Source organism: Chiloscyllium plagiosum, unplaced genomic scaffold (assembly GCF_037043375.1).
Source record: "Chiloscyllium plagiosum isolate Xiang-an unplaced genomic scaffold, Cpla_swu_hap1 HiC_scaffold_27, whole genome shotgun sequence".
NCBI lineage: Eukaryota > Metazoa > Chordata > Chondrichthyes > Orectolobiformes > Hemiscylliidae > Chiloscyllium > Chiloscyllium plagiosum.
This window is the reverse complement of record NW_028270165.1, coordinates 58,512,980-58,540,213: the sequence shown is the minus strand read 5'-3', so window position 1 is coordinate 58,540,213 and position 27,234 is coordinate 58,512,980. Positions and strand designations below refer to the sequence as shown.

General features: G+C 44.5%; 1 protein-coding gene and 1 long non-coding RNA gene across 2 annotated transcripts in view; one reads left to right on the top strand and one right to left on the bottom strand.

Annotated features, from left to right (window-relative positions):
• LOC148144269 (uncharacterized) overlaps positions 1 to 6,864 on the top strand; it is a 108,314-nt gene extending 101,450 nt beyond the window's left edge. The window contains exon 4 of the mRNA XM_087974662.1: positions 6,006 to 6,864. Coding sequence (XP_087830788.1) covers positions 6,006 to 6,708 — 703 coding nt within the window. The 3' untranslated portion in view covers positions 6,709 to 6,864. The remainder of the gene's footprint in view (positions 1 to 6,005) is intronic.
• A 2,067-nt stretch (positions 6,865 to 8,931) lies between these two features.
• Positions 8,932 to 26,152, bottom strand: LOC148144268 (uncharacterized). The gene is made up of 4 exons (XR_015751433.1): positions 26,105 to 26,152; positions 18,086 to 18,140; positions 17,763 to 17,992; positions 8,932 to 9,265 (listed from the first exon to the last, which is right to left on the bottom strand). It is a non-coding gene; the product is annotated as an uncharacterized LOC148144268 (long non-coding RNA).
• Between the last annotated feature and the right edge of the window lie 1,082 nt (positions 26,153 to 27,234).

The following is a 27,234-nucleotide window of genomic DNA, read 5'->3' as shown; positions in this document are numbered from 1 at the left end:
ACCAGCAGTAAGTAAAGTGGGCTGAGCGGGGAGCCTAGTGAAGGGTTAGGTGGATTTTTGAGTTAAACTGCTCATTTCATTCAGCCTTCAACATTGTATTTCCAATGCTGTGCATCAGAAGGAGCAGTGAGTCAGTAACTGGTATCGTTAGAAGCCTTACGGGTTTCAGTACTGCTGGTATTGCATTGTTTCATCAGCATTGTATTGCTCTTTGGAGGGTTGGTGTGGACTTGTTGGGCCGAAGGGCCGATTTCCACATTGTAAGTAATCTAATCTAATCATTACTGGCAGCAGTGAGAGGTGTGGGCGATATTCACTAGAAATGATAAAGCAGTTAAATAATACACATACGAGAGGGCAGAATGGGACTTGTCTTTTAATTTGAAGAAGCTGGGAGGTTCTGGGAGCTGTGATCCAAGGCAAAAATAAGTGCGGTAAATCATAGAAGTCCTACAGTGTGGAAGTAGGCTGTTCAGCCCCTCAAGTCCACGTTGGTCCCTCCGAAATGCTTCCCCCTCACCCCGCCCCCACCCCACCAGCACCACCACCAACCAATCCAGTAACTTCTGGTGGGTAAGATTAGGACTAGAGGTCATGGCCTCGAGATTAGAGGGAATCGGTTTAAGACACAGATGAGGAGGAACTGCTTTTCCCGGAAAGTAGTGACTCCATGAAATTCTCTGCCTATGGAACCTGTAGAGACAGCTTCACTAAGAATATTCAAGACACAGTTGAGTAGGTATTTGCATGGTGGGGAATGAAGGGTAGTTGGGAAAATGCAGGTAGGAGGAGCTGAGACGATGGATAGATCAGCTATGATCTTAATGAATGGCACAGCAGGCTTGAGAGGCCAAATGGCCGACTCCTGCTTCAATTACTATGAAACTATAACCCTGCATTTCCCATAGCTAACCTGCACATCCCTGGGCAATTTAGCATGGCCAGTCCAAATCAAGGCAGGTGAACAATGTAGTGATGTGAAAATGAACATCAGAGTATGATAGAAAGGGACAAGGAGAGTAAATGTCCCAGCAATCAAAGCTGGATTCTAAAGATCACAAATATTGAACCTGAAGACTGTATGGCTGAATGTGTGCTGCATCATAACAAAAGTGAATGAATAGACTGCATACATCGAACAGGATAATTTTGATCTGAGACTCCTTACAGAGACATGGCTTCAGGGTGCCAAGGATTGGATCCTGAATATTGAAGGGGTACGTGGCATTCTAGTCAAATGAGAAACTAGGTAAAGGTAGAGGCACTGCCAATCAAAGCACTGATCACAGGGTAGTCTGGTGTCAGCTCAGATTTCAGGTCCTGATTTCTCTGCCGTCTGTTGATCTCCCTGTTTCCACAGAGCAAAGTGTCAATCTGTTCTCAGCTCTGCAGGATTTCTGCTGAAGCCTTGACTCCCCCCCCCCCCCCGCCCACCTTTTACACCTTCTGGAACAATAAAACATTCAGTCAATCATGACCCAACTCACAATCTCCCAGCCTGTCAACCATCCAGACAGAGAGAATCATCGTAGCAGGGAATAAAACAAGAAAAGTGAAACAAAATTGAGAATAAATAGGTGCTTGTACATAATGTTTGCTCGTTAGGTCGTAAACCAGAAATCGGTGTCTCCCAGGGTTCTTATAGTGCCCTAATTGAGGAATTCTCGCTCCCTTACATCTATGCCAGGTGCTGGCAGGTGGGACTAGATTGTGTTGGGATGTCTAGTCGGCATGGACAGGTTGGACCGAAGGGTCTGTTTCTATGCTGTACATCTCTATGACTCTAAGTATTACCACCCAGGCACGAATGATAAAAATATTTGCATCAACAGAAATAAAGCATCTGTTATCAAATAGACATAGAAACATACAGCACGGAAATAGACTGCGATCCAACACATCCTTGCAGACAAGGTATCCTATGTAAATTTAGGCCCATTTGCCAGCATTTGGCCTTTATCCCTCCAAACCCTTCCTATTCACATACCCATTTGGATGCCTTTTAAATGTAATTGTACTGACCACTTCCTCTGGCAGCTCAGTGCATAAAGGCACCACCCTCTGTGTGAAAACATTGACCCTTAGGTCACTTTTAAATCTTTCCCCTCCCACCTTAAACCTATGACCTCTGGTTTTGGACACCCCCACCCTGGGGAAGTATGCTTCCCTATTTATTCTATTCATGCCCCTCATGATTTTATAAACATTGACAAGGTTATCCCTCGGCCTCTGATGCACCAAGGAAACAGCCTCTCTTTATACCACAAACCCTCCAACCTTGGCGACATCCTTATCAATATGTCCTGCATCCTTTCAAGTTTCACAACATCCTTCCTACCCTGTAGCAGGGAGACCAGAATCGAATACAATATTCCAAAAGTAGCCTAACCAATGTCCTGTACAGCTGCATCATGACCTCCCAATTCCTATACCCAATGCATTCAATGGACCAAATAGCCTTTTTGTGCACTGCAGGGGTTTTATGATTTTATTCTGTGACCCAGTCAATTTTAGTCATTATCTCTAGTGCATGGCGTGTCAGGGTGGGATCACTGGTACCAGAATTGCATGCAATACTACAAAAGTGGCCTAACCAATGTCCTGTGAAGTGTACCAAACACCACCTTCACTGTCCTGTCTACCTGTGACTAAAAGCCTGCCATAGAGTCATACAGCATGGAAACAGACCTTCAGTCCAACCAGTCCATGCCAACCATAATCCCACATTAAACCAGTCTCTCTTGCGTGCTCTTGGACTGTATCCCTCTAAACCTTTCCTATTCATGTACTGAAACAAATGTCTTTTAATTCTATCGGCATCCACCACTTTCTCAGGAAGTTCATTCCACACATGAACCACCCTCTGTGTAAAATTAGTATTTGAGTAGCAAGGATGGAAAGGTTCAGAAAAGCTTTACAAGGATGTTTCCAGGGTTGGAGGGTTTGAGCTACAGGGAGAGGCTGAATAGATTTTTTATTCCTGGAGTGTCGGAGGCTGAGGGGTGATCTTACTGTAAATTCATGAGGGGCATGGATAGAATAACTATACAAGGTCTCTTTCCTGGGGTAGGGGGGTCCAGAAGTAGAGGGCAGAGGTTGAGAATGAGAGGGGAACGATGTAAAGTTCCATGCAGAGGGTGGTGCATGTATTGAATGAGCTGTCAGAGGAAGTGGTGGAGGCTGGTACAATGACAACATTTACAAGGCCTCTGGATGGGTGTTTGAATAGGAAAGGTCGAGAGAAAGATGGGCTGGTAAATGCAGCAAGATAAATTTTGGATATCTGGTCAGCATGGGCAAGTTGGACCGAAGGGTCTGTTTCCATGCTGTACATCTCCATGACATTGAGGTTGAATAAGTCCTGATCTGATTTGCATTTCCAAAATGCAGCACCTCACATTTATCTGAATTAAACTCCATCTGCCACTCCTCAGCCCAAGATCCTATTTTAATCAGAGGCAACCTTCTTCGCTGTCCACTGAATCTCCAATTTTGGTGTCATCTGCAAACTTATTAACTATACCTGCTATGTTCACATCCAAATCATTTATATAAATGACAAAAAGTCGTGGATTCAGCACCGATCGTTGTGGCACCACTGGTCACAGGCTCCAGACTGAAAAGGAACTCTCCACCACCATCCTCTTTCTTTTACCTTCAAGCCAGTTCAGTATCCGGTTGACTAGTTCTCCCTGTATTTCATAAGATCTTACCTTGCTAATGAGTCTTCCATGAGGAACTTTGTTTGATTGATTTACCAAGCACAAAGCCATGCTGACTATCCCTAATTAGTCCTTGCCTTTCCAAACACATGTAAATCCTGTTTCTCAGGATTCCCTCCAACAACTTGCCTATCACTGATGTCCGGCTCGCTGGTCTATAGTTCCCTGGCCTTTCCTTACCACCGTTCTTAAATAGTGGCACCACATTAGCCACTCCAGTCTTCCGACACCTCACCTGTGACTATCGATGATACAAATATCTCAGCAAGGGGCCCAAGAGTCACTTGCCTAGCTTCTGAGGATTTATCCACTTTTATGTGTTTCAAGACATCCAGCTCTACCTCCACTGTAATGTGGACATTTTTCAAGACGTCACCATCTATGTCCCCACATTCTATATCTTCCATGTCCTCCTTCACAGTAAACACTGATGCAAAATACTCATTTAGTATTTCCCTCATCTACTCCGGCTCCACACATAGGCTGCCTTGTTGATCTTTGAGGGGCCCTATTCTCTCCCAATTACCCTTTTGTCCTTAATTTATATAAACCCTTCTAATTCTCATTAACCCTATTTGCCAAAGCTATCTCATGTCCCTTTTTGCCTCCTGATTTCCCTCTTAAGCATACTCCTACCACCTTTATACTCTTCTAAGGATTCATTCGATTTGTCCTGTCCATACTTGTCATATGCTTCCTTCTTGTTAGCCTACTCCTCAATTTCTCTAGTCATCCAGCATTCCCTACACCTACTAGCCTTTTCTTTCACCCTAACAGGAACGTACTGTCTCTGGACTTTTATTATCTCATATCTGAAGGCTTCCCATTTTTCAGCCATCCTGTGAACATCTGCCTCCCAAACAACTTTTGAAAGTTTTTGCCTAATACCATCAAAATTAGCCTTCCTCCAATATAGAACTTCAACTTTTAGATCCGGTCTGTCCCTTTCCCAAAGTGGTCCAGCACTAACACCTCAGTCACCTGCCCTGCCTTACTTGCTAAAAGTCGGTCAGGTTTTGCACCTTCTCTGGTAGGAACATCCACATACTGCCTCAGAAAATTGTCTTGTCCACGCTTAACAAATTCCTCTTGATCTAAACCCTGAACGCTGGCAGTCCTAGTCAATGTTTGGAAAGTTAAAGTTCCCTACCATAACCATTCTATTATTCTTACAGATAACTGAAATCTCCTTACAAATTTGTATCTCAATTTCCTGCTGATTATTAGAGGTTTATATTACAATCCCAATAAGGTGATCATCCCTTTCTTATTTCTCAGTTCCACCCAAATAATTCCCCTGGATGTATTCCCAGGAATATCCTCCCTAAGTACAGCTGTAATACTATCCCTTATCAAAACACCACTCCCCACCTCTCTTGTCCCCCCTGTATCTTTCCTATGGCATTTGTATCCTGGAACATTGAGCTGTCCATCCCTGAGCCACATTTCTGTAATTGCTATGATGTTCCAGTCCCATGTTTCTGACCATGAACCCTGATTTCATCTGCCTTCCCTGTTAGGTCTCTTGCGTTGATGTAAATGCAGTATAACTTCAGTCCTACGTTGTTCTCTGCATTATTCCTTCCTGCCCTGACTGTTTGATTCACTCCCTTTCCCAACGGTACGAATCTCGGGTTAATCTCTTTCCTCACTATTTCCCTGGGACCTATCCCTCACCTTACTCATTCAGCAACTTTCCTGGCTTTCTTTCTGCAAGCAATCTTGACATTTTATTTTCATATCTTGATCCAGCACCTTTGTAGGCAGCTTGTTCTAGGTCATTGTCCCCTAAATGAAGTTTTCCTCCATACACACTTAAGGCTATCTGGCTGCATGAGGGTTTTCAGGTTTCTGTGACCTGGATAATGTGATCAGCAGGCACCTGGCAATCTACAGGAATTGCCATCAATGTATCTTTACTTAACTGTACTGACCGTGATCACTTATTTTGTGAGTTTATTTTTGCAGGAAGACATGCGGAAAGAAATTTGAAAGCAATTGATACATCAACTTCTGGCAGAGCTCATTGATTCATTGGGACTTGAATATCAGCAGCCATTCAAGTTGAGAGGAAATGTTTGCTTTGGTGTGCTTGAGAGGTTTTGGACACTAGTGTGGCAGGAAGAATCCTAAGTGAGGGAGTGAGGGAGATTCAGTGTGCTGACTGTGAAAAAGTGCTTCAAACCATTTCCTCAGCTTGGGGGAATCAAAATCACACCCCTCACGGTGGGGACAGACTGTGTACCCGTTCTGTTTGTAATTTCAAACCCAGAGTGACACTAGGAACACTCTCCCCATGGGGAAACCGTGGAAATGTGGGGACTGTGGGAAAGGATTCCTTTCCCCCTCAGTGCTAGAAATTCACAGACGCGTTCACACCGGGGAGAAGCCGTTCATCTGCTCAGTGTGTGGGAAGGGATTCGCAAATTCTTCCAACCTGCGGGCGCACCAGTGGGTCCACACGGGAGAGAAGCCGTTCACGTGCTTGGTGTGCGGGAAGGGGTTCACGCATTCATCTGCACTGCTGACCCACCAGCGGGTCCACACTGGGGAGAGGCCGTTCGGTTGCTCAGAGTGCGGGAAGGCTTTCTGTCGTGTGAGCAACTTGAGGAAGCATGAACGGCTCCACACGGGGGAGAGGCCGTTCACCTGCCCAGAGTGTGGGAAGGGATTCATTGATTCTTCCAGCCTGCTGAACCACCAGCGGATCCACACAGGGGAAAGACCATTCACCTGCTCTGTGTGTGGGAAAGGATTCAATCATTTGAGCAATTTGCGGCAGCATAAGCGGGTCCACACAGGGGAGAGGCCATTCACCTGCCCTGAGTGTGGGAAGGGATTTACCAATTCTTCCCACCTGCTGACCCACCAGCGGATCCACACTGGGGAGAGGCCATTCACCTGCTCCAAGTGCAGGAAGGGCTTCACCTGCTCCTCCTACCTCCAGAGACATCAACGAGTTCACGTGCCATCACAGAGAAATTGAAGGAGTGACGGATAAGTACCATTTTCGACTAGACAATCAACCCAGTTCTGGGGTCTCCCAGGTTTGAATCCCACCATGGTAGATGGCGCAATTGAAATCTGGAGTTCAGAATCAACTGATGAAACCATTTTCAGGGGAAGAAAACTCCCATCTTATTCACTCAAGTCCTTTTTAGAGAATGAAGCTACCTTTGCAGGAAAGGATTCACTGTCATCCCAGTTGCATCCTTTACCCGGTCTGGCCTACCCGTGACTCCACACCCACAGCAGTGTGGTTGACTCATGATTGCACCTCCCTCCTGCAAATGAGCTGGAGAAACTAACTTGTATACAGGGTGTAGGCTGAAACTGCTGAGTGAGGCAATACTTCCTCCAGGTGAAGGCTGTTCCAAGGATCCAGTTACAAAGGGATAATTTGGTGCTGACCAATAGTAAAGAAAGTGGGGGATGGGGAGTGTGTGCGCTTTGAACTTGAACTGTTTTTTTAAAAAACGCTACTTTTCGTGCACCTTTTTTCTGGGAAAAATTGAAACTGTAATGAAGCAGGGTTGCAATAAAGGTTACCAGAATTCACCATCAGACTCAGACTCTCATTGAAAGCTGAGAGATTCAACAAGTTTTTGTTTTAAAGCTACTCATTTCTTTCAACCTCCAGCACTAAGTTTCCAATGTCCTGGATCAGAAGTGAACGAGTGGCAGAATTGTGAGAAATTATAAATTTTTCAGGAGTTTGGGTTCATTGTTTCATCAGCATTGTAAGGGTTACTGGCAGCAGTGGGAGATGTGGGCTGTATTCACTAGAAACAAAGATTAAAAGTCTCACAACACCAGGTTATAGTTCAACAGGTTTATTTGGAAGTACTGGCTTTTGGAGCACCGCTCCTTCATCGGGTAGCTGTGGAGCAGGATCATAAGACAGAATTAAAATTAAAACTGTTAAGTTTTTCATCTCTGCAGGTACTGCATCATTTCATCAGCATTGTAAAGGTTACTGCCTGCAGCAGAAAGTGTGGGCTGTGTTCACGAGAAACAAAGGTAAAAATCAGACAAACGTATTGGAACATAACCTGGTATTATTTGGAAGGACGAGCTTTCGAAGTGCTGCTCCTTCATCAGGTAGCTGTGGAGCAGGATCACAAGACATTGTAATTTTTTGGGACAAATTCTGTGTCATACAACTGAATTGAATAAATCTAGATTGCTGTCAAGTCTTTCATCTTTTAGAATGGGTTGCAGGTTTCAGTTCATTAATATGTAAATCCCAGAACTACTTATAAGGAACGTTCTCGATGTAATTTGAAGGTGACATTTCAGCTCAGAGAATGTATTTAAGGTGTGAGGTTAGAGCCTGCCTGTCTCCTAATGTTGAGTCAGACTGGTTCTACTTCCAAATAAAAAATGGATTGACTGCCTGCAGATTGTGTGCTTTGAGCAAAATTGAATGTATCTGCTATCTCACACCTCCACACACACATGGGTGCTGGGGAAAAAAATGTGAGGGGATTTTAAAAAAAGTTTAACCAAGAGATTTAGTTACCTCAGTAAAAAAAAAAACCAGGAGATTGGAATCTCCTCCGTTGAGGACTGACTCTCAGCTGGCTGGCTACAGCCAGCGTACTGTGAGCAGGAGAAGAAGAGGAGAGGCATTCAAAGTTTGGGAGTAGATTTGTAGCTCGGGTGTTCGTTGTTGTGGTTCTGTTCGCCGAGCTGGGAAGTTGTGTTGCAGACGTTTCGTCCCCTATCCAGGTGACATCCTCAGTGCTTGAGAGCCTCCTGTGAAGCGCTTCTATGATGTTTCCTCCGGCATTTATAGTGATTTGTATCTGTCCACTGCAGCGGACAGCTGGAACTGACAACCGGAAGCGGAAAATACAAACCACTATAAATGCCGGAGGAAAGATCACAAAAGCACTTCACAGGAGGCTCCCAAGCACTGAGGATGTCACGTAGACAGGGGACGAAACGGCTGCAACACAAATTCCCAGCTCGGCGAACAGAACCACAACGAGGGAAGGCATTTTGACCTCAGAATTATTTTTTTCAGTTCTAGCTCAAAGGTAGAAGACAGTGGTGGAGGGGTGCTTTTCAGACAGGAGGCCTGTGACCAGTGTGTGCCACGAGGATCGGTGCTGGGTCCATTACTTTTCATCATTTATATAAGTGATTTGGCTGTGAACATAGGTGGAGTAAGTTTGCAGAGGACACCAAAATTGGAGGTATAGTGGACAGCGAAGAAGTTTACTTCTGATTAAAACAGGATCTTGATGAGATGGGCCAATGGGCTGTGGAGTGGCAGATGGAGTTTAATTCAGATGAATGCGAAGTGCTGCATTTTTGAAAAACCAATCAGATCAGGACTTATACACTTAATGGTAAGGTCCTAGGGAGTGTTGCTGAACAAAGAGACTTTGGAGTACAGATTCATAATTCCTTCAGAGTTGCAGGTAGATAGGATAGTGAAGATGATGTTTGGTACGATTTCCTTGATTTCCTTTCCCAATAAATCAAGTGGCTCCATCAGAGGTTGATGTAACATTTGGTTCTTTCCTCATGTCTTCCTGCAACGAAATTCACAAAATAAGTGATCACTGTCAGTACAGTGAAATAAATATAATGTGGGCGGCATGGTGGTTAGCACTGGTACCTCACAGCGCCAGAGACCCGGGTTCAATTCCCGCCTTAGGCGACTGACTGTGTGGAGTTTGGACATTCTCCCCATGTCTGTGTGGGTTTCCTCCCACAGTCCAAAAATGTGCAGGTTAGGTGAATTGGCCATGCTAAATTGCCTGTACTGTTAGGTGTAGGGGTAAATGTAGGAGAATAGGCCTGGGTGGGTTGCGCTTTGGTGGGTCGGTGTGGACTTGTTGGGCTGAAGGGCCTGTTTCCATACTAAGTAATCTAAAAAAAATGACAACTCCTGTAGATTACCAGATGCCTGCTGATCACATATTATCCAGGACACATCAGGCAGCCAGATAGCCTCAAGTGTGTATTGAGGAAAACTTCATTTGGTTACAATGACTTGGAAATGAAACTGAATAAGGATATGAAAATGAAACATCATAAAGTCATACAGGTGTACAGCACAGAAACAGACCCTTCAGTCCAACCTGTCCATGCCGACCAGATATCCCAACCCAATCTCGTCCCACTTGCCAGCACCGGGCCCATATCCCTCCAAACCCTTCCTATTCATATACCCATCCAGATGCCTTTTAAATGTTGCAATTGTACTAGCCCCCACCACTTCCTCTGGCAGCTCATTCCATACATGTACCGGAGTGAAAAGGTTGCCTCTTAGGTTCCTTTTACATATTTCCCCTTTCACCCTAAACCTATGCCCTCTAGTTCTGGACTCCCCGACACCAGGGAAAAGACTTTGTCTGTTCATCCTATCCGTGCCCCTCATGATTTTATAAACCTCTATAATGTCACCCCTCAGCCTCCGACGCTCCAGGGAAAACAGCCCCAGCTTATTCAACTTCTTCCTATAGCTCAAATCCTCCAACCCTGGCAACATCCTTGTAAATCTTTTCTGAATCCTTTCAAGTTTCACGACACCTTTCCGATAGGAAAGAGACCAGAACTGCACGCAATGTTTCAACAGTGGCCTAACCAATGTCCTGTATAGCAGCAACATGACCTCCCAACTCCTGTACTCTGACCAATAAAGGAAAGCATACCAAACACCGTCTTCACTATCCTATCTATCTGTGACTCCACTGTCAAGGAGCTATGAACCTGCACTCCAAGGTGTCTTTGTTCAGCAACACTCTCTGGGACTTTAAGTGCATAAGTCCTGCTAAGATTTGCTTTCCCAAAATGCAGCAACTCACATTTATCTAAATTAAACTCCACTGCTTGATAAAATAAAGCCAGTAAAGTTGCTGAATGACTTCCTGCTCACCTATTAAATAAAATTGATGACAAGAAATACAGCATGTAATTCCATTACTATATTAGGTAAAAGATCATAGCCATGCAGCTTGTACAACAGTGAATATCAGACTTACACCGTATGAAGCAATTTATATTTAATATAAATCTACATATTATATCAATTAAAATCATAATACACCTGCAGTGCAGAAAGAGGCCATTTGACCCACTGAGTGCATTGGGTATAGGAGTTGGAAGGTCAAGTTGCAGCTATACAGGACATTGGTTAGGCCACCTTTGGAATGTTGCATTTAATTCTGGTCTCCCTCCTATAGGATAGGAAGATATCGTGAAACTCCAATAGATTGATAAGGATGTCGCCAGGGTTGGAGGGTTTGTGGTATAAAATGAGACTGAATAGGATGGGGATGTTGCCCTTGGGCCGTCAGAAGCAGAGGGTGAACTTGTCGAGATTTATCAAATCATGAGTGGCACGGATAGGGGAAATAGGTAACATCTATGCCCCAGGGTGGGGGAGTCTGAAACCAGAGGGCATTGGTTTAGGGTGAGAGGGCAAAGATTTAAAAGCGACCTAAGGCTGGGAGATTGTGGAATGGGCCTTGATCGACTGAATGTTTTATTGTTCCAGAAGGTGTTAGGGCTGGGGGGTGGGGGTGGGGTGAAGGTCAGAGCTTCAGCAGAGCTGAGAACAGCTGACATCTTCCTCTGTGGGAACAGGGAGATCAACAGAGGACGAGAAATCAGGACCTGAAATCCAAGCTGACACCACACTACCATGTTATCAGTGCTTTGATGAGCAGTGCCAACTCTCTACCTTTACCTAGCTTCCCATTTGACTTGAATGGCACCCCCTCAATATTCAGAATCTAATCCTTGTCATCCTGAAGCCACATCGCTGTAAAGAGTCTCCGATCATAATTATCCTCTTCAACGTGTGCAGTCAATTCATTCAGTTTTGTGACAATGCAGCACACATTCAGACACACTCTTTAGTTTCAAGTTTTGTGATTTTTAGAATCCAATTTTGAGTGCTGATACATTTATCCTCCTTGTCCCCTTCTATCATTCTCTGATGTTCATTATTCACATCACTACAATGCTCACAAGCCTCAATTTAGATTGGCCATGCTAAATTGCCCATTGTGTCCAGGGATGTGCAGATTAGATGGGTTAGCCATGGAAAATGTAGGGTTATAGTTTCATAGTAATAGAAGCAGGAGTAGGCCATTTGGCCCATTGAACCTGCTCTGCCATTCATTAAAATCATGGCTGATCGATTCATTGTCTCAGCTCCTCCTATCTGCATGATCCCGACTACCCTTAATTCCCTTATTATGTAAAAACCCATCCAGTTGTGTCTTGAATATACTTAATGAAGCTGCCTCTACTGCTTCCTTGGGCAGAGAATTCCAAAGATTCAGTACTCTCCCGGAAAAACAGTTCCTCCTCATCTCTGTCCGAATTCTACTCCCCCTCATATTGAGGCCAATACCCCTAGTCCAGGTCTCACCCACCAGCAGAAATGACTGGATAGGGTGGGAGGGGGATCTGTGAGAAACGTTCTTCGGAGGGAATGGCGTAAACTTGATTGTCGGAACGGCCAACATAAACTCCCGCCTTTTAAACTCAATCCCTTTAGTAATAATGGACAAAATTCCATTTGCCGTCTTAATTACTCGTTGCACCTGCAGACCAACCCTCTGATTCGTGTCCAAGGACACCCAGGTCCCTCTGCACAGCAGCATGCTGCAACTTCTCACCATTAAGTCATAGTCCTTTTTACTGCTATTCCCATGAAAATGGATGACTTCACATTTATTAACATTGTTTTCCATCTGCAGACCTTTGCCCACTCACTCAATATATCTATGTTCCTCTGCAAAGTTTCACAGTCCTCTGCAAACTTTGACCTGTGACCCATTATTCCCAACTCCAAATCATTGTTATAAATTGTGAATAATAATAATGCAACCAATGGATCAGATCGAAGCTCTGCAGTCCTACCCTATCCAGTAGTGAATGGTGGTGGACAATTAACAAACTCATTGGAGGAGGTGGCTCCACCAATATCCCCATCCTCAATGATGGAAGAGCCCAGCACATCAGCACGAAAAAATCAGGCTGAAGCACTCACAGCAATCTTCAGCCAGAAGTACCAAGTGGATGATCCATCTTGGCCTCCTCCAGTGATCTCCAGCATCACAGATACTTGTCTTCAGACAATTCCAGAAGTTTATAAAATGATGAGGGGCACAGATAGGGTGAATAGCCAAGGTCTTTTCCTGTTCTGACTGCCCATAACTGAGCAGGACACAGACAACTAGCCGTGGTTAATGCAGCGGAACATAGTTGACAGGAGTTAGACATCTTGGGAAAAATGTTTGCTTAAGATAGTTCTGACAAGTAAAACGATAATAACTCTGTGAACTCTTTAATTATTTAATCAATCTGTTCTAATATTTAGATTAGGTTGCTGAACAAAGAAACCTTGGAGTGCAGGTTCATAGCTCCTTGAAAGTGGAGTCACAGGTAGGTAGGATAGTGAAGAAGGCATTTGGTATGCTTTCCTATGTTGGTCAGAATATTGAGTACAGGAGTTGCGAGGTCGTGTTGCGGCTGTACAGGACATTGGTTAGGCCACTGTTGGAATATCGCGTGCAATTCTGGTCTCCTTCCTATCAGAAAGATGTTGTGAAACTTGAAAGGGTTCAGAAAAGATTTACAAGGATGTTGCCAGGGTTGGAGGATTTGAGCTATCGGACGAGGCTGAACAGGCTGGGGCTGCTTTCCCTGGAGCGTCGGAGGCTGAGGGGTGACCTTATAGAGGTTTACAAAATTATGAGGGGCATGGATAGGATAAACAGACAAAGTCTTTTCCCTGGGGTCGGGGAGTCCAGAACTGGAGGGCATAGGTTTAGGGTGAGAGGGAAAGATATTAAAGAGACCTAAGGGACAACCTTTTCACGCAGAGGGTGGTACGTGTATGGAATGAGCTGCCAGAGGATGTGGTGGAGGCTGGTACAATTGCAACATTTACGAGGCATTTGGATGGGTATATGAATAGGAAGGGTTTGGAGGGATATGGGCCGGGTGCTGGCAGGTGGGACTAGATTGGGTTGGGATATCTGGTCGGCATGGACAGGTTGGACCAAAGGGTCTGTTTCTGTGCTGTACATCTCTATGACTCTAAGATCCTTCAAATATTTATAGATATAGGTCCTTTAGTAGTTACAGATCTACCTGCACAACAAAAAAATCATTAAAGCATTAGAAGAAAAGAATCCAACCAGTTTCAGATAGTGAAAGCAGCCCCATATCATACGGAGAGGAACGAATCATTGATACAGAAATTAGCAGACATTGGAATGTGAGGTGAATGAATACATCATAAGACACCCAAGGATAAAGATAGAGGTGACTGGTAAACATGGGAAGCAACAACTTATTAGCTAAAGAATTCTAACAGTAGGTGTAACCATAAATTTGATGGAACTGATCAAAGATCAATATGCATTTGGATCGTCTTTAATGAGGAATTTAAAAGGTTCCTGAAGCGATGGGCAAGTATCCAATGAATTGGAGGTTGCCACGATGCAGCAGGTAAATGTTACATGAATATAGGATCCAGTGTGAAAAAGCCTCAAGGAGGGAGATCAGAGTCTGGGAAACGTCACAAAGGTCCGGGGCCAGACCACAACCCTGTCGATCTCTTTATCATTCAGTGAAATGATTAACTTCATTGGAAATACATTGAGGTCAGCTGAAACTATACAAGATGCTGCACCAAAATCAGAGGGCTGTTTTCCCTGGAGCATCGGAGGCTGAGGGGTGACTTTAGAGGTTGATAAAATCATGAGGAGCATGGACAGGGTAAATATACAAGGTCTTTTCCCTGCGGTGGGAAAGTCAGAACTATAGGGCATAGGTATAGGGTGAAAGGGGAAGGGACCCAAGGAGCAACTTTTTCAAGCAGAGGGTGGTGCGTGTTTGGAATGAGCTGCCATAGGAAGTGGTAGAGGCTGGTACAACTGCAGCATTTAAAAGACATCTGGATGGGTATATGAATAAAGGAAGTGCTTATAGAGATACGGGCTAAGTGCTGGCAAATGGGACTAGATTAGGTTAGGATATCTGGTAAGTATGGATGAGTTAGACTGAAGGATCACTTCTGTACTGTATATCTCTATGACTCTAATTGGAACTAGCTGGGTGGGCACCATGGACCAGTTTAGGCCAAAGGGCCTGTTTCCATGCTGTCTTACTCTATGACTCTAAGTGGGCCATGGACTGAAGGTTGGCAGATGGAGTTTAATTTAGATCAATGCATTTTGGTGGGTCAAACCAGGGCAGGACATACATGTCAATTGTAAGTGAGCTAGAGGGTGCAGGTGCATAGTTCCTTGAACGTGGACTCAGAGGTAGACAGGGCGGTGAAGATGACTTTCAGCACGCTTGCTTGCATTGGTCAGAGCACTGAGCATTGGAGCATCCCATGGAAAGAAATCAGAGTTTACGTTTTGGGTCTGGTGCCCTTCAAAACTGATCCCAAAATGTTAACTCTGATTTCTCTCCACAGATGCTGCCAGATCTGCTGAGCTTTTCCAGCAACTTCTGTTTTTGTTTCTGATTACCAATGTCCAGTTTCTCAGTATTTATTGAGTTGGGACATTTTGTTGCAGCTTTATAAGATCTTCGTGAGACCACTTTCAGAATACTGCCTTCAGTTCTAGTCACCCTACTATTGAAAGGAAATTATTAATCTAGAAAGGGTGCAGAACAGATTTACTAGGATGCTACCGAGTCTGGAAAAATTGAGTTATAGGGAGAGGTTGGATAGACTGGGATTTTTTTCTCTGGAAACGGAAGGGTACTCTTATAGAGGAAGATGGAGAGTAATAGGGGAATGGGTCTGGGTGAGATACTCTTCAGAAGGCCAGTGTGAATGTTTTGGGCCAAAGGGACTGTTGCCACACTGTAGAGATGCTATAATTCTATGATCCAAAAACCCATCCAGATGCCTTTTAAACGTTGTTATTGTATCTGTCTCAACCACTTTCTCTGGCAGCCAACTCCACATACAAAGAACAAAGAAAATTTACAGCCCAGGAACAGGCCCTTCAGCCCTCCAAGCCTGAGCCGATCAAACCTACTGTGTAAACCTGTTACCCACTTCCTAAGCATCTGTATCCCTCTGCTCCCCACCTACTCATGCATCTGCCTGGATGCATCTTAAATGAATCTACCATGCCTACCTTTACTACCTCTGCTGGCAATGTGTTCCAGGTGCCCATCACCCTCTGTGTAAAGTACTTGCCGCATGTATCCCCTTTAAACTTTCCACCTCTCACCTTGAAAGCATGACCTTCAAGGCTTCACCCTGGGAAAAAGCTTATCTCTATCCACCCTGTCTATACATTTCATGATTTTGTAAACCTCAATCAGGTCCTCCCTCAATCTCCTTTTTTTCTAATGAAAACAAACCTAACCTCTCTTCATACCTAGCACCTTCCACACCAGGCAACATCCTCATAAACCTTCTCTGCACTCTGTCCAAAGCGCCCATATCCTTTTGGTAATATGGCGACCAGAACTGTTGCACCACCCTCTACATGAAGACGTTTCCCCTCAGGTCCTTCCTAAGTCTTTCCCCTCACATCTCAAATCCATCCCCTCTAATCTTCAATTCCCCATCTCTGGGGAAAAGACGACATGGGTAAGGTTGATCATACGAAGGGAAACCGATTGACACAGCGTGAATTGGAGTTGCTCTGAAAATAAATCTAGACTCGGAAAATAAATCTCCAGTTGCTCCCTCCCCTCTGTAAGGTTGTCAGAATTGTGACAAAGGAAACAGAGATTCGTTGACCGACAGTGAAGGTCGGAACTGAAGAGAAATAAAACTTCAGATGGAATCTTTCAATTCCAGTCACTTTTGAGACAAGAGGCTGGAAGTAAGTGGAAATTGCCAGGGTCTTAATTGCTGGCTGAGTCAGAGTTCGATTCCTCCCTCGGGGCAACTGTCTGTGTGGAGTTTCCAAGTTGTCTCCCAGTGTCTGTGTGGGTTTCCTCTGGTTGCTTCATTCCCTCCCACAATCCAAAGATGTGCTGGTTAGGGTGAATTGATCATGCTTAATTGTCCCATAGTGTTCAGGGATGTGTCGGTGCGGTGCATTAGTCAGGGGTAAATGTAGAGCAATAGGGTAGAAGAATGGGTGTGGGTGGGTTACTCTTCAGAGGCTCAGTATGGATTGTTGGGCTGAGGGCCTGTTTCTGCACTGTAGATATTCCATGATTCTTCTACGATTCATACAACTATCGGCCGGATGAAGTGGCCAAGTCCTTACCTCACAGGGAGCAAGACATTGTCTTGACATCACCACTTTCTGATGGAAATTAATATGAGAGACTATTTTGGGAGCTGGACATCTGTCAGTTGGACATTGATGAATCTTTGGCTTTGCATTAATGAGATTTACAAGAAGAGGGGTGACCTTATAGAGGTTTACAAAATCATGAGGGGTGTGGGTAGGGTGAATAGTTAAGGATCCCATCCCCCCCCCACCCCCCCAAGAATGGGGGAGTCCAGAACCATGGGGCATAGGTCCAAGATGAGAGAGAAAAGACACAAACAGGACCCAATGGGCAACCTCCACCCCCAACCCAGAGGGTGGTGCGCACACAGAACGTGCCATTAGAGGAAGTGGCGGAGGCTAGCACAACCACAACATTCAGAACAGACCAATGGGAGCAGCTTGGGTGTGTCCAGCACCCTCGACCACATTTCCTACTTTTATTTTAGATTTTTGCCTTAAGCAGGAGGAGTTGGAAGCTTTAGTGAGTGTCTCTTGGCTGCTACTCTCTCTGAATTTGCTTGTTGGTTTGTTCCTTCTGGAGAACACGATGTGAAAATGTGTGTTGGAATTCGCCTTTTTGCCAAAAAGGGTGTGTTTAAAGGGATGTTACTGTATCGGAATAGTTAGTTAGTAACAGTTACTCTGTGTCTATTAAGTTTCCAGTCTGCAGAGTTATCCTAAATTCCTCTCTTTAGCTGTATTTTAATGACAGCCTTTAAGCAAATCATGTTTTGCTTAACGGCCAGCAGTCACATTTCACATATGGCTTTAAAATGAGAAAAAAAATGAGGGTCACGGCTACCTTCTTAAAGTATTTGTCCGGGGATCCGGTCTGGTCCGTAACAATTGTGCAGTGAGGATTCGATCTGTCTAACTGGTTCAAGCTCCTTCCACAGCCAAGTACACAGGAAGACTCTCACTCAGGTAGTGTTCCTGGGAATACTTCCTCTGATGGTCAGTCGAACACTTTCACACACATCTGTGCGTGTTCTCACACTCCATGCATTTCCAATCGCACTGATGTTTAAAAACCTTTGAAGCCAACAGAATAGATAAATGTTTCATATTTGAGGTCCAGATACTTGTGATCTTCAGATCATGGCGAGTTGAGTGTCTGTTTCAGACCTGAAATGACTTTTGCTTTCAGACTTCTCTCTGTAGATCCTTCCCTTCTTGTAACCTGTATAAAGAGATTATGAAAGTCAGCGCAGAGATTTAGAACAGACAATTCTGGTTTCCACATCCCCAAAACCAAAAGATCTTCCTTTACATTCTGTTATCTTATATACCATAACATTTGATCAGAGACTAATAGGGATGTGAGCACATGCGTTATCTGGATAGTCAGACCATCGTAACCTGAATGACTCCTCGAGTTGTAAGGCATGGTTCAACTAGTCCATGCTGAACATAATCCCAAACTAAACTCGTCCCACTTGCCTGCTGCTGACCCAATATCCCCCCCCACACCTCTCCTTTTAAATGTTGTAATTGTAGCAGCACCACCACTCCCTCTGGCAGTTCATTCCACACATGAACCACTGTGTAAAAGACCTTTGCCACTTCTGTCTCCTCTCACCTTAAAAATGTGCCCCATAGTCTTGAAATCCCCAAGCCTATGGAAAATACACCTCATTCACTTTATCTATACCCCTCAAGATTTTATAAACCTCTACTAGGTCACCTTCAATGTCTGAAGCTCCAGTGAGAAGAGTCCCAACCGATCCATCCTATCCACATAGCTCAAACCCTCCATCCCCAACAACATCTGGTAAATCTCTTTGAAACTCTCCCCACCAGTCAAAGGATCAATGATTTCAAAACTGAATGGGTATTTGAAACAAAAATAAACTTGCAGGGTTACAGGGGGCACAGGTGTTGATCGTAACTTAAAATATCAAATTAAAACCTTTAGTATCATAATAACCATGGGGCAGCACAATGGCTCAGTGGTTAACACTGCTGCCTCACAGCACCAGGGACCAGATTCAATTCCAGCCTTGGGCAATGTTCATGTGGGGTGTGAACATTACCCCAGTGTCGGCATCGGTTTCCTCCCACAGTCAAAGAGGTGCAGGTTAGGGTGAATTGGCCGTGCAGAAGTACCCATAGTGTTCAGGGATGTGTAGGTTAGGTGGATTGGCTATGCTAAATTACCAGTGTCCAGGGATATGCAAGCTCAGGGGATTAGCCATGGAAAATGCAGGGTTGGGGTAGATCTGAGTGGGATGTTCTTTGGAGGGTCAGTGGTAATTTGGTGGACCGAATGGCCTGCTTCCCCATTGTAGGGATTCTACGATTCTAACCCTCTGTCTTGAAATTGAGTCATAGAGGTCTATAGCATGGAAACAGTTCCTATGATGCCTAGTTTTCACAATTAATTTAGTCCCATTCCCTGCATTTAGGCCATATCCCTCCATGCCCCTCCCATCCATGTATCTGTCTAAATGTTTCTTCAATGACTGTTTGAATTCGTGGCTCGCTGGACATCGGAGTGCATCTGGGAAAATTAACAAACAGTGAAATTCACAACTAATCTTGGGGGAACTGTTGGGCGAAGTTCACAGCACAGAATTAGATAAGTTAATTGTTGTTTTAAGTCTGTCCCAAGTGAAAAGCTGCAGTAGTGAATATGGTGGATTCTTTCTTGATTATGTGTTTTTGGAGATAAGTCTTTTGATTAAGCATGAAATATAAGCCATAGCTATTAATTTAACCTGGAGCAGTGTTTGTAGAGGAATAAAACGGTATTATTTTCTGGGTCTGTAGATTGTGAACGAGCAAAAATGGCCTTTGCAGTGATATGTACTTCTTGTCAAATGTGGGAGTTTAAAGAGAGTTTAAGGGTTACTGCGGATTACATCTGCCAGAAATGCTGTTGGATGCTAATCTTATCAGATTGAGTGGATCGGTTGGACAGACAGATAGAAGCGATGAGGAATTTGCAACAGCAACAGTATGTGATGGATGGCAGTTATAGGAAGGGGGGAAAAGTCTCAGATACAGTCACATAGATGGGTTAACTCCAGGGAGGGTGAGAGAGGTCGGCACCAAGAGCAGGAGTCTTTTGTGGATATATCCATTTCAAACAGGTATGCTGTTTTGGAAAATGTAGGAGGTGATGGATTCTCAGGGGAACGTAGCATGAACAGCCAAGTTTCTCGTATTGAGACTGGCTCTAATGCAATGAGAGATCAATCGTGTTAGGGGATTCTGTAGTCAGAGGTACAGACAGACGTTCTGTGGCCAGCAGAGAAAAAGCAGAATGGTGTGTTGTTTCCCTGGTGCCAGGATCAAAGCTGTCTCAGAGAGGGAGCAGAATGTTCTCACAGGGGAGATGGGCCAGCAGGAGGTCATTGTCCACATTGGAACCAATGACATTGGAAGGGAAAAGGTTGAGACTCTGAAGGGAGATTAGAGAGAGTTAGGCAGAAATTTAAGAAGGAGGCCCTCAAGGGTAGTAATATCTGGATTACTCCCAGTGCTACGAGCTAGTGAGGGCAGGAATAGGAGGATAGAGCAGATGAATGCATGGCTGAGGAGCTGGTGTATGGGAGAAGGATTCACATTTTTGGATCATTGGAATCTCTTTTGGGGTAGAAGTGAGCTGTACAAGAAGGACGGATTGCACCTAAATTGGAAGGGGACTAATATACTGGCAGGGTAATTTGCGAGAACTGCTTGGGAGGATTTAAACTAGCAAGGTTGTGGGGGGGTGGGACCCAAGGAGAGAGTGAGGAAAGAGATCGATCTGAGACGGGTACAGCTGAGAACAGAAGTGAGTCAACAGTCAGGGCAGGCAGGGACAAGGTCGGACTAATAAATTAAACTGCATTTATTTCAATGCAAGGGGCCGAACAGGGAAGGCAGATGAACTCAGGGCATGGTTAGGAACATGGGACTGGGATATCATAGCAATTACAGAAACATGGCTCAGGGATGGGCAGGACTGGCAGCTTAATGTTCCAGGATACAAATGCTACAGGAAGGATAGAAAGGGAGGCAAGAGAGGAAGGGGCGTGGCATTTTTGATAAGGGATAGCATTACAGCTGTGCTGAGGGAGGATATTCCTGGAAATACATCCAGGGAAGTTATTTGGGTGGAACTGAGAAATAAGAAAGGGATGATCACCTTATTCGGATTGTATTATACAGCCCCCAATAGTCAGAGGGAAATTGAGAAACAAACTTGTAAGGAGATCTCAGCTATCTGTAAGAATAATAGGGTAGTTATGGTAGGGGATTTTAACTTTCCAAACATCGACTGGGACTGCCATAGTGTTAAAGGTTTATATGGAGAGGAATTTCTTAATTGCGCACAAGACAATTTTCTAATTCAGTATGTGGATGTACCTACGAGAGGAGGTGGAAAACTTGACCTACTCTTGGGAAATAAGGCAGGGAAAGTGACTGAGGTGTCAGTGGGGGAGCATTTTGGGGCCACCAACCATAATTCTATTTGTTTTAAAATAGTGATGGAAGAGGATAGACCAGATCTAAAAGTTGAAGTTCTAAATTGGAGAAATGCCAATTTTGACGGTATTAGGCAAGAACTTTCGAAAGCTCATTGGAGGCAGATGTTCGCAGGTAAAGGGACGGCTGGAAAATGGGAATCCAGTGAAAGTATACTCCTGTCAGGGTGAAAGGGAAGGCTGGTAGGTACAGAGAATGCTAGATGATTAAGAAATTGAGGGTTTGGTTAAGAAAAAGAAGGAAGCATATGTCAGGGATAGATAGAGTGAATCCTTAGAAGAGTATAAAGGCAGTAGCAGTATACTTAAAAGGGAAATCAGGAGGGCAAAAAGGGGACATGAGATACCTTTGGCAAATAGAATTAAGGAGAATCCAAAAGGTTTTTTACAAATATATTAAGGACAAAAGGGTAAGTAGGGAGAGAATAGGGCCCCTCAAAGAACAGCAAGGGGGCCTTTGTGTGGAGCCACAAAAAATGGGGGAGATATAGACTGTCGGGAAATAGATGGTGACATCTTGCAAAATGTCCCGATTACAGAGGAGGAAATGCTGGATGCCTTGAAACGGTTAAAAGTGGATAAATCCCCAGGACCTGATCAGGTGTACCCAAGAACTCTGTGGGAAGCTGGAGAAGTGATTGCTGGGCCTTTTGCTGAGATATTTGTATCATCGATAGTCACAGGTGAGGTGCCAGAAGACAAGAGGTTGGCAAACGTGGTGCCACTGTTTAAGAAGGGGGGTAAAGACAAACCAGGGAACTATAGACCGGTGAGCCTGACCTCGGTGGTGGGCAAGTTGTTGGAAGGAATCCTAAGGGACAGGAAGTACATGTATTTGGAACGGCAAATACTGATTCGGGATAGTCAAACATGGCTTTGTGCTTGGGAAATCAAGTCTCACAAATTTGATTGAGTTTTTTGAAGAAGTAACAAAGAAGATTGATGAGGGCAGAGCAGTAGATGTGATCTATATGGACTTCAATAATGCGTTCGACAAGGTTCCCCATGGGAGACTGATTAGCAAGGTTAGATCTCATGGAATATAGGGAGAACTAGCCATTTGGATAAGAACTGGCTCAAAAGTAGAAGACAGAGGGTGGTGGTGGAGGGTTGTTTTTCAGACTGGAGGCCTGTGACCAGTGGAGTGCCACAAGGATCGGTGCTGGGCCCTCTACTTTTTGTCATTTACATAAATGATTTGGATGCGAGCATAAGAGGTACAGTTAGTAAGTTTGCAGATGACGTCAAAATTGGAGGTGTAGTGGACAGCAAAGAGGGTGACCTCAGATTACAACAGGATCTGGATCAGATGGGCCAATGGGCTGTGACGTGCCAGATGGAGTTTAATTCAGATAAATGCGAGGTGCTGCAATTTGGGAAAGCAAATCTTTGCAGGACTTATACACTTAATGGTAAGATCCTAGGGAATGTTGCTGAACAAAGAGACCTTGGAGTGCAGGTTCATAGTTCCTTGAAAGTGGAGTCGCAGGTAGATAGGATAGTGAAGAAGGCGTTTGGTATGCTTTCCTTTATTGGTCAGAGTATTGAGTACAGGAGTTGGGAGGTCATGTTGCGGCTGTACAGGACATTGGTTAGGCCACTGTTGGAATATTGCATGCAATTCTGATCTCCTTCCTATCGGAGAGATGTTGTGAAACTTGAAAGGGTTCAGAAAAGATTCACAAGGATGTTGCCAGGGTTGGAGGATCTAAGCTACAGGGAGAGGCTGAACAGGCTGGGGCTGTTTTCCCTGGAGCGTCGGAGGCTGAGGGGTGACCTTATAGAGGTTTACAAAATTATGAGGGGCATGGGTAGGATAAATAGGCAAAGTCTTTTCCCTAGCGTCGGAGAGTCCAGAACTGGAAGGCATAGGTTTAGGGTGAGAGGGGAAAGATATAAAAGAGACCTAAGGGGCAACTTTTTCACGCAGAGAGTGGTACGTGTATGAAATGAGCTGCCAGAGGATGTGATGGAGGCTGGTACAATTGCAACATTTAAGAGGCATTTGGATGGGTATATGAATAGGAAGGGTTTGGAGGGATATGGGCCCGGTGCTGGCAAGTGGTACTGGATTAGGTTGGGATATCTGGTCGGTATGGACGGGTTGGACCAAAGGGTCTGTTTCCATGACTCTACGACAAAATTGTATTCGCTTCCACCACCACCTCTGCCAATCTGTTCCAGATATTCTCCACTCTGTCCGTGTAAACGTTTGCCCCTCTGGACCCATTTATATCTCTCCTCCACTCACCTTAAACTTATGTCCTCTAAGTTTAGACCCCCACATGGGGAAAAAGCTTTGGCTGTCTACCTTATCTCTGCCTCTCGTGATTTTATATCACGTCTCAGTCCCCTGTGCTCCAGGGAAAAAAGAAGTCCTAGCCTATCCAGCCTCTCCTTATAACAACCTTCCAGCCAAGGAGCATCCCAGTAAATCTTTTCTGCATCCTTTCTACTTAGTAATATCCTTCCAACAGTCGGGTGACTAGATTTGCATGCCGTACTCCTTACCAACATCTTGTACAGCTGCAACAAGATGTCCCAACTCCTATACTCGATGCTCTGACCAATGAAAGCAAGCATGCTGAAAGTCTTCTTCACCTCCCTGTCGACCCATGACTCCACTTTCTAGGACTTCTTCGAGACACTGCAGTGTCACATGCAGTGTCTCGAACTTCTTGGTTGGAGACACTGCATGTGAAATAGATTCAGTGCTTTTTTAAAGGCAGAAAAGAATAACAAAAGTATACGATTAGAGAGCCAGGAATTATGTATCGAGATAAGGTACTGAAATAGTCAAGATAAGCACCAACTCATAATGTCTACCAATAAGGATCGAATCTGTTTCACATGCAGTATTCAAACCGAGAGATCTAGGGTGCAGGTTCATAGCTCCTAGAAAGTGGAGTCACAGGTAGACAGGAAAGGCTTTTGGCCCACTTGCTTTCATCAGTCAGAGCACTGAGCATCGCAGTTGAGATGTCTTGTTGCAGCTTTCACACATACCACACAATAACACAAGACATGACCCTGCCTTCCTAACTGACCGTCCCTTTGAATATCATATGGAAGACACCCCTTTAACTGTGATGATCAGAAAAGATGGCATCCTTCGAAAAAAGTGTTGTACCAACAAATGTTGGACAGAGGGAGAAAGTTGCACTTTGAGGTGAAGATCAATCTTCATTGAGAGAGGAGCAGCAGCAGCTTCAGAAGCTCATGGTCCAACTTCTGCATTTAGACATGGGGAGGGTGTGGGGAACTCTGATTGGTAGGAGGAGCAGGCACCTTCCAGTCCTTCTGGGCTTCCTATTGGTCAATCCCCAGACATGCGCCTCCTTGACCAGGAGATTCACATGTCAACTATCCAATGGGAGACAGCCAGCCAGGAAATATGGGGATTGTACCTGAAACAACCCCACAGAGGCGTGTCACCATGTTACCCTTTATTTACATGTGCAGAAACCTTGACACTGGTCCAGTTTGCTCAGAGTGAAAAGAACCTCTGACATGCCTGTTTCTGTCAGCCAGGGCTCCCCGATTGGACCAGGTTAACAGCCCCTATCAAGGAACTCATATTCTGTGCGATCCACCTAACTGACATTCTAATCACCACAGAACCTAGTACTTCTCTTCACCGAACACTGCAATTACTTTACTTTTCAGTTTAATGATCCAACTCTCTTTTGAATGCCATAATTGAATCTAATTCCAACACATACTCTCGCAGACCATTCCAGAGGTCGAAGCATTTTCAATCATTAGATGAGAATTACGTTTTGGATCACACTCAAAAAGATTTCATTTGGACTATTGCTTCCAATCATTTGCAATAATTTCTTCATACGAACAAATTTACAACTTAGTGGGTTTATTCAAATTTTATAACATATTGGGGTAGTACGGTGCTCAGCACTGCTACCTCACAACGCCAGGGACCCAGGTTCAATTCCAACTTCAGGTGACCGACTGTGTGGAGTTTGGATGTTCTCCCTGTCTACAGGCTTTTCTTCCCACAGTCCAAAGATATGGAGGGTGGGTGGACTGACCGGGCTAAATTGCTCCATGATGTGTAGGCTAGGTGGATTAGCCATGGTAAATGCAGGGGCATGGGATGATTCTGAATGGGATGCTCTTTGGTGGGTCAGTGCAGACTCAATGTGACAAATGGCCTCTTTCTGCACTGTAGGAATTTTATGCATCTCTGTCTGACGTCTTGCAAATGCACCTTTCTGAAAAGGACAGTTTGCTGTCATGTTCAGTACTGCAGTGTCTATATTTTCCCACATAACTCTAAATTAGTTTTGCATGAAATTCCCCCCATTTCCACTGTATCTTAGCTAGCATTCCCCCTTTCATTCCTTATCAATTCTTCCATTACCGTGACTTATGATCCTTTTCTCTTTATAGATTATTGTAGACTAAGTCTAGTTACCATGTTTACCAAAGTATAAGATGAAAATGCATTTTTTTTTCTGATCCCATACTTAACTATCCCATAAAGCTTGTTAAGGAGGAGGGGGAGGGGGAGGGTGGAATTGAGGAAACTGGTGAAATCTATACTGATCCCAATTGTTGGATGGTCCCATAATGGAAGATGAAGTGTTCTTCCTCCAGGTGTCAGGTGGCTAGAGTTTGGCGATGGAGGCAGCCCAGGACACACATGCCTTACCTGAGTGGGAGGGGTAGTTAAAGTGTTCAGCCACAGGGCAGTGGATCATTTACTTCGCTTGTCCCAGAGGTGTTCTCCGAAACGTTCTGCAAGTCCAGTCTCCCTAATGCAAAGGAGACCACGTCAAGCACAACGGACACGTAAATAATCTTATAAATAAATTGTATAAATTTTAGCCTGCCAGAGTAATTTTCTATCAGACTTTAATTAAGTTGGATGACGGGATGAAAGAGTCTGTTGGTCAGACTTGAATCAGCACCCCGAAATGAGACAAAGCCATTAATATCAGTGAACTGCATTTGTTAAAAGCATGAGTTCTTGATTTATTTTCACATGTGGTATTCACAGCTGCACATTCAATGTCAAACTCTGCCATCAGAAATGAAATTACACCATTAATTTTGTCTTACAATATTCCAACAAACAAATTGATAGCACACAATGTCCGATTATTGTGAAATTAAATTTGACCAAATAAAATGTAAAATCAAATGGGAGATAACAAATGGGGGAAGGGCAGAAGGCAAGAAATGCAGCATCATAGAAGGTGCTCCTCCAGGGAGTGTATTTTACCAACTACAACTGCTCAATATAAACAAACACTCTGACATGACCCTCCGGTTTTAATGTAAACCATAGCCCCATACAGTAGGTACCATTTAAATAAGTTAATAGATACAAGCCTTGAGCAAATCCAGCCTCCAGCCGGACCCCCCCGCTTCTTGGAGCTCGGACCTTCCTCCAGCTCCGGGGGGTTATTGAGCTCCTGGGCTCCGGCCGCCGCCGAAGAAGCCGCGGGCGCCGGCTCTCTCTCCTCCACCACCGACATTTTTAATTTGTTTTCTCGTTCACCCGGTAACCGTCACCTCCCCCTTCCCGGGCCCCGGGAATTATACACAAATAAACAATAAACCCCACCGGGGACTGTCTCCTTTTCTTCACAACTTTTGTTTGAAAAGTTCCGGCTTTAATTTGAAATGTATTTTAAAGGTATTTTCTGAGGTAAACGATGCCTGTCTGCCCCCTCCCTCCGTCAGAAACCGCCCGCTGAGTCGATGAGAAAACCGCAGCCTCGCGCCGCCATCTTTGTTTTTCTTCTTCTTTCCGTCTCCGCGCTCCCTCCAATCAGA